At 36.5% G+C, this 7,839-nt stretch overlaps 1 protein-coding gene and 1 long non-coding RNA gene across 2 annotated transcripts; one reads left to right on the forward strand and one right to left on the reverse strand.

Annotated features, from left to right (window-relative positions):
• Window positions 1-201: 201 nt before the first annotated feature.
• Window positions 202-796, forward strand: LOC149421236 (uncharacterized). The gene is made up of 3 exons (XR_016302613.1): window positions 202-262; window positions 366-649; window positions 746-796. It is a non-coding gene; the product is annotated as an uncharacterized LOC149421236 (long non-coding RNA).
• A 3,797-nt stretch (window positions 797-4,593) lies between these two features.
• LOC149421237 (uncharacterized) lies at window positions 4,594-5,699 on the reverse strand. Its single transcript, XM_089635183.1, has 3 exons — window positions 5,676-5,699; window positions 5,049-5,267; window positions 4,594-4,854 (listed from the first exon to the last, which is right to left on the reverse strand). The coding sequence occupies exons 2-3, from the start codon at window positions 5,226-5,228 to the stop codon at window positions 4,594-4,596; spliced, it is 441 nt and encodes a 146-aa protein (XP_089491309.1). The 5' UTR covers window positions 5,229-5,267; window positions 5,676-5,699.
• Between the last annotated feature and the right edge of the window lie 2,140 nt (window positions 5,700-7,839).

The following is a 7,839-nucleotide window of genomic DNA, read 5'->3' on the forward strand; positions in this document are numbered from 1 at the left end:
GAAAGTTTTTAATTTGATGTCATTTTATTGTCTATGGTAATGTGCGGTAGTGTGTGGGGCTACTTAAGATTTTCAAAGATAAAATGATTGGGAACAACGCAAATCGAACGTTCCCTACAAAATGCTTAAAAATCGCTTGGCTGAGCAAAAACAAAGATTTGAACTTAGATAACGATTAAAAAGTTGGGAACAGCGGCCGTAAAACGTGTTTTTTATACGTTTTGAGCCAAATAGAGGATAACTTGACTTACGCAAGCGAAAGGTAAAATTTTGACTTATTCGAGTGTCATTGAATATATTTAGCACTTATCAGGTCTGAAAACCTTTTATCTAATGTTATCATGCTTTGTTTATTTCTTTTTTAGAAACTGCCCAGTTTTACCATGCAATCAATTGCTTGTTGCTTTGCGTTTCTACGCAACTGGAAGTTTCCACATAACAAATGGAGACTTTTTTTAAATTTCCCCATCTACGACCAGCAAAATCGTAAAAAATGTTTCTCGTGCCTTGGCAAGTTTAAGGCCTGTCCACATTAAATTACCAATAGGGGAAGAGGTGGAAGTAGTAAAAAGGGAGTTCCACGAAATAGCCGGATTCCCCAACGTAATAGGTGCAATTGATTGCACTCATGTCAAAATTCAATCCGTGGGTAAGTGCCAGACAAGCATGTGTTTTAGTTTTGTCTGCATGTTTTTCTGTACTGTACCAATTAAGTATTGTGTTGACCATCTGATTTGTCCGAAAGGTGGACCAGAAGCTGAAACGTTCAGAAATAGGAAGGGCTACTTTTCCATTAACACGTAATACCCGGAGGTTGAAAATGAAACACATGCGGCGGTGGTGGGTCCAGATTGACCCGGCTGAAATGATGAAATTAAATGGCTTTTTATGCATTTTTCGTTCATATTCTTACTTTTATATGATATTATTGTAGTTCCTCATTAACTCATAACATATCCCCTGTGTTTCTTGTATGAAGATGGAAGTTTTAGAAATTAGTATTCCGTAAATTTTGCGGTTCGTCGATATACAGCGGCGCGGACATCCCGCGCAACAGCTAATCAACGACTGAATCGACGACGGGCCTGACACGGCCGAGCGGGTGCCGGGTTGACGGTCAGGGGAATGAGGAGGGCAGTGCGGGAGAGGGGGACAGGAAGCGTTCGTCAGCGGAAACAAACATTTTTATTTCTATAATTATTAAAATTTTCGATGGTGTGCATTTACAAGAATATCGTGTATTATTTAAAATACCAGAAATAAATCACTTATTTGATAATTTACTTGTGGCTGTACCTCTAATAGAAAGATGTGTAAAGAGAAAATAAATTCAATTTATAGCCATATTAAACGATGATTGCTTATGCAAATATTAGAAAATATTATATAATGGCATTCAAATTCAAGTTGAGTATTTACTTTCCTCACACATTTATTTGTCACTATTAAAACCATTGAATGACACACATTAAAAAATACCAAAACTTTTATTTTTCAACAAAACAAATTTAAATTCACAATTTTCATTTAAAAAAACGGAATAAAAGCAATATTCTAAATACGAAAATACAAAAATGATTCGACGATTAATAAAATTTATATACATACACAAAACACCAAATGGATTTATTATTAAAAATTCAGCAGCAAAATAATTATATAGCACTATCAATTATAAAAAGTTTAACAGTTTTTTATTAGTTAAAATATATTAAAAATACTAAAATTCACAAAAATAATTCATCGATATATTATATCATTCAATAAATGTTATCGAAACGTATATTGCTAAGAATATAGCGGAAGCGATCTCTAGATAAAGCGGAGGGGAAAAAATGCTGCCGGAATAAATCGTCGGTAGTCCAAAGTTCGCTTAGTTCTAACTTTCGGCCGCGATTTCTTCCTGAAGCCAAAAGAACTCCAAAAAATGCATACATTTCTGTCTTCGTAATGTTAGGAAAGCTAGAATTTTTCGGATTGAGCTGACAGAATTTATTCGTATTTTCAATAATTTCCTGCACCATTTCATTTGAAATAAACAAATCAAAAGCATCTCTGATGGATACTATGTTCTGGCTACCGTTTTTCAATCCAGGGGTAGAAGAAATAATGTTATGGCTTCTGGTACGTGAGCTGGCTGGTGGCGCAGAATTCCATTGGAATCCGGAATTCGACACGTATAAATGTTGATCTGCAACGGATTCATTCGAATTTCCTACACTAACTTCATTATCACTTCTTTTTCCACTTTCAGATATTTCCTCTAGTAATATTTCTTCCGGATCACTTTCAAATTCTGGATCTAATGTTTCGAATTCCAAGTCGCCATCATCACTGATCTCACTGTTCGAACTGAAGTAGCTTTTCGATCTCATTATCAGATAAATAATTTTGCTTTGCCATTGCGTTCGTACGCTACGAAAAAAAAATTAAAACAAAGTCACAAACAAAAATCACAATACTAGAAATGTGCCCGAATGGTTGACAACATCTGCGCTGACTGTGAGAGACAAAGACGGAAGGACAGAGCGAGAGATATGCTGTTTCGTCGGCTGCTCGAATTCAACTAAGAAGAAATGGAGTTTTTGCGTGTTTTTATACACAATTATTCTTATAACTTTTTTAAAACGTGTCCGATTTTAATCATTTTTGAGTCGAAATGTGGGTAAATATTTGATGAAAGAATAGACAAAAGGAAATTAGCCTAAACGAGATATTTGCGGCAAAATCTTTTTTTTTTAAAACACTGGGTCAAACCAGACCCATCACCGGAGTCGAGGTGTTAACGTGCAGACCATTTCAGATGCCAGAATGAGAATAAGAGACATTGTAGCAAGATGGCCAGGATCTACACATGACTCTTTCAAGGCTGCCGAGCCAGAGCAATGTTCGAGACAGGGCAGTACCCAAATGGAGCACTCGTAGGAGATAGTGGATATCCATTAAAAGTATATTTATTGTTTAAATATTCCATTAATGGTGGACTGACATGCTTTGCTCTAACTCTCTTAACGTTCCAAACTCTTCTCCCATTAGCTTATTCGGAGAGTCATTTGTCATGTTTTCAGTTGGTTGTTGGTCATTCACTGACCCATAAGGGTTGGGAAATGGAAGGTTAGGTACATTTATAAATTAAACAATCTCTTCTTGCTATACAAATGTCTCATATATTGCAATAAATGAATCCACGCTACTAGAAAAAGCTTTATTCTCTTTGTGGATGGATTTGGCAGTTAATTTACTGATTTTAAATCTATTTTTGCTGTCATGTCTCTCTAAACTGTCGGCCAATGAAAATACATGCAGTTTTGTTAGGTTTTGATGAGCAAATATTAAATATTCAGTACTCGACGTAAAATGTGTTACGAGGTTGAACTTTCAGGAAATTAAAAAAAAAAAAAAACAAAGAAAAAACTGTTTTGTTAATGAAGGTTTTTTGAATCTAAACTCTTAACTGTAACCTTTGATAAAACTACAGAAAAAAACATCATCCACATAAAGATTCAGCATTAAAAAACTAGGCAGAAAGTTACAAGTTTTATATAAATAATAAAATAGTTTACAGTTTATAGGAACATAGTATGGAATTTGTTAGTATGGAATGTTATAGGAACATAGTATGGAAGCAACACCAATAAACCGGAGTGACCAATCACAGGCATCCGGAACGTTGGTGTTGGCAGCTCTCTATGCCGTGAAGGAGCGCATCTAGTGGAGTATCCTTGTTCATCAGAACGTTTGGAGTGGGAGTCGTAACCCTTGGCAACAGAGACTCGAAGATGTGGGCAACATGAAAGCAAACCGAAGAAAGATTAAAAAGTACACATAAAAGGCATTATTATTGATATTGGTCTGCGAAGCTAATGAACGATGACCAATAAACAAGAATCATAAATCATAAAGAAAATAGTTCCCACAAAGCAAAACTAGCAATTAATAGAATATAGGGAGAATTTAATATTGTTTACTGTGACATACATATATATGCACATTATGAGAATATTGGAAACAACTGAAAATAACTTAAGAAAATTGTGACATACATATATACGCACATTATGAAAATATAGGAAATAATAAAAAAAACAAGAAAAAAATCCTTTAGTGCGGCAATGCTTAGCGCGTGCACCATTCTCGAGTGCTCCAGCCGAACGTGGATTTACTTGATTTTAAGGACATTCTGCAAAAGAAAACAGTATAACATTATTACAAATGTATGTTTTATTTCATATTTTAGACATATCTGCTGACACCATATCGAAATCCGGAAACACCCAACCAGAACAACTACAACACAAAACATATAAAAACAAGGAACGTGGTAGAAAGACAATATGGATTGTGGAAAAGACGATTTCCGGTATTATCCAATGGCCTACGGCTAAACATCGACACCACGATGGCAGTTATAGTTGCATGTGGAGTTCTTCACAACATATGCATCAATCGTGGGGAGGAATATCCACAAGATTGGATCCACGGTGTTGGTGATGAACCCAACAATGTGGCATTCAGGAACAATGCAGGGAACAACATCGCCCATTTAAATAGAGACGTTATTGCAAATCATATGTATGTACAAGCATTATAATATTAACAATTACCACTTTCTAATTTCTTTGTAATTGCCTCCTGAGGTCTCCTCTCCAACTTCAATATATCCAGTTGGATTTCCCATCGGATTTCTGCTCGGGCTGCCTCTGCGACCTTCTGCTTCCTGGCATCACTAAGGATTTGCAGTTGTATATCCGATTGGGCTTCTTTTGAGACCCTCGCCGCATCGAACATTTCCAGTTGGAGTTTCAAGTGGGCAGTCTGCATACTCAGGAGGTCGCATTGCAAAAGAGACTGGACCTGTTTATTGTTATTAGTTAATTTTGTAGAACTCCATTTCAATTTTTATTTATTTTATATATTCAATAATTTGTTATCTAATGTATAAAAACAGTTTGATAATGCCTTCAGAGGGCGAAACAGCTGTAACGCATAATAATAATTACAAAGCAGAACTTGTTTATAATAAACTGTTTTTATACATTAGACTTGACCTTTTGCATTTGAAAGTTTTCAGTCTGGGTCTCTAATAACACTCTTTCCGTCGCAAGTTGGGTGGTAGCAACATTTTGCAGGTCACTAAAGAGCGAGTCCTTTGTTGATTTTCCCAAGCACAGTCGCCTCTTGAATGCCTTCCTTGGAACTACGGGTCGAACAGTTGATACCACTGGCATCACTGGACTTTCAGGAAGTGTGAAAACTGGATTTTCATCCTGAACAAAATATAAGAAGAATGTCAAGTTTTATAACCAGCCACAAGTAATTTAAAAACAAATAATGTGTAAACCTTTCAAAAGACCGTGTAATAAAATAACATTTTACACAAGTATCTATGGGAAAATGAAGAAATTAAAATATTTTGCAGATTAGTTATTTCAAGTTATTGATGGCCGAGCGGTAAGGCTCACGACTAGCAATCCGGAGGTCGCCTGTTCAATAATAATAAATAGTATATTTGCAGTACATTACAGAGTGGAAGATAAGATAGATCAGTATCACCCTGTTGTAACACCACCATTAAAGAATTGAAAGATGGAATGAAATGGTTTTAGCCATGCTTGGTGACCAGATTTGAATACCCAAGTACTTGTATAACCATCTTCCCCTTCCTTCCCTAATACCTTCAGTTTCACAACACACCCCAATTGGAGATGCCGCAGTCTCACCGCACTGACTGACACCGCACGGCCAGTTGGGAGCAGTTGAGACACCAATGCGAACAATGCCATTATTGACAATTAGTCGGCTGCTCTACTTCCTCCCGGCTGGTGGATGCCTGTTGCCTGTTGCCTGTTGATCATCTTGGACGGCAGGACCATTGCAATCAAACCTTTCAAAATAGAATACAAATATGTATGTCACGTTAAATTATATTAAATTCTCTCTATATTCTGTTAATTGCTACTTTTGCTCTGTGGGAACTATTTTCTTTATGATTTATGATTCTTGTTTATTGGTCATCGTTCATTAGCTTCGCAGACCAATATCAATAATAATGCCTTTTATGTGTACTTTTTAATCTTTCTTTGGTTTGCTTTCATGTTGCCCACATCTTCGAGTCTCTGTTGCCGAGGGTTACGACTCCCACTCCAAACGCTCTGATGAACAAGGATACTCCACTAGATGCGCTCCTTCACGGCATAGAGAGCTGCCAACACCAACGTTCCGGATGCCTGTGATTGGTCACTCCGGTTTATTGGTGTTGCTTCCATACTATGTTCCTATAACATTCCATACTAACACATTCCATACTATGTTCCTATAAACTGTAAACTATTCTATTATTTATGTAAAACTTGTAACTTTCTGCCTAGTTTTTTAATGCTGAATCTTTATGTGGATGATGTTTTTTTCTGTAGTTTTATCAAAGGTTACAGTTAAGAGTTTAGATTCAAAAAACCTTCATTAACAAAACAGTTTTTTCTTTGTTTTTTTTTTTTTAATTTCCTGAAAATTCAACCTCGTAAGACATTTTACGTCGAGTACTGAATATTTAATATTTGCTCATCAAAACCTAACAAAACTGCATGTATTTTCATTGGCCGACAGTTTAGAGAGACATGACAGCAAAAATAGATTTAAAATCAGTAAATTAACTGCCAAATCCATCCACAAAGAGAATAAAGCTTTTTCTAGTAGCGTGGATTCATTTATTGCAATATATGAGACATTTGTATAGCAAGAAGAGATTGTTTAATTTATAAATGTACCTAACCTTCCATTTCCCAACCCTTATGGGTCAGTGAATGACCAACAACCAACTGAAAACATGAACAAGTCATAAGTAATGTGCGCTTTCCAGCTATTGTTGAACTACAATGACAATGCATTGACAAGCTTTTGGATTCCACTACGTAATGGTAGTACTAAAAGTGAGGGTTTATTTGAGTGCGCCAATTCTGGGTCTACTGCCATATACCGTAAACATAATGTATTCCTAATTGCTCCGGGTACTAATGCTGACTCAGTGGACATGTTCAGTCATCACCAAATACCAATTTAATTAAAAACAAGATATTTTAACTTACGAATTTACCATCCCGGAGGAACTTAATCCAATTGCTGCCTCAACCTTCAGCAGCACTGGATCTTCTATGTCTTGACTGGGCCCTCCACCAGTTCCAAATATTTGGCAACGAACACTTGCCTTCTGTGTTCGGGCATCTCGTTTCAAGTTGTCCCACGCCTTTTTTAGAGCTGCTAGGGGTCTGCAATCATATATAAAATATTACGAGAAATCAATTGGGATGTATACAAATTCTAATTAACCAAACATTGCACCCTTCCTAGAAAGGTTACGCAGAGAGGACAGTCTGTCAAACCACTTGCCTCGCCCACAATCACACCATATATCATACATACTCTTCTGTTATTCGGACTATTAACATCTTGCCGTGTCTTCCTCGGGCGTCCCCGACTTCTTCCACCATCCAAATTCGCGTAATAATATACTCTCCTTACACTCCTTAGTTCGTTCATTCTACGTGCCCAAACCATATTTCTTAATCGAGCTTCAATGGCATTTGAAGAACACATTATTATATGAGATAATCAGTATGTAACTTACCGGTTAATTGAGTTGCTGGTATTAAAACCGAGAACCACTTCGTTCCAAGCAGTTTCTTTAGATTTCAAAAGTGTGGCGTAATTTGGGCCGCCTGTAGACCTAGACAAAATGACCCGCGACGAGGTAACTAAATCGACAAGTCGCATTTTCTCATTTGGGGTGAAATTTTTTGAGCGTTTTGCTTTGTCCATTTTGTATATTTATGATTTTGTAAGTTT

The sequence above is a fragment of the Hesperophylax consimilis genome, chromosome 9 (assembly GCF_061612785.1).
Source record: "Hesperophylax consimilis isolate HC1 chromosome 9, BYU_Hcon_1.0, whole genome shotgun sequence".
Classification (NCBI taxonomy): domain Eukaryota; kingdom Metazoa; phylum Arthropoda; class Insecta; order Trichoptera; family Limnephilidae; genus Hesperophylax; species Hesperophylax consimilis.

Coding starts and splice junctions, on each gene's coding strand:
- LOC149421237 (XM_089635183.1), bottom strand. CDS start 5,228: ATGCCAGTGGTATCAACTGTTCGACCCGTAGTTCCAAGGAAGGCATTC. Junction 4,855..5,048: donor AAAACTTTCAAATGCAAAAG/GTCAAGTCTAAT, acceptor AACAATAAACAG/GTCCAGTCTCTTTTGCAATG.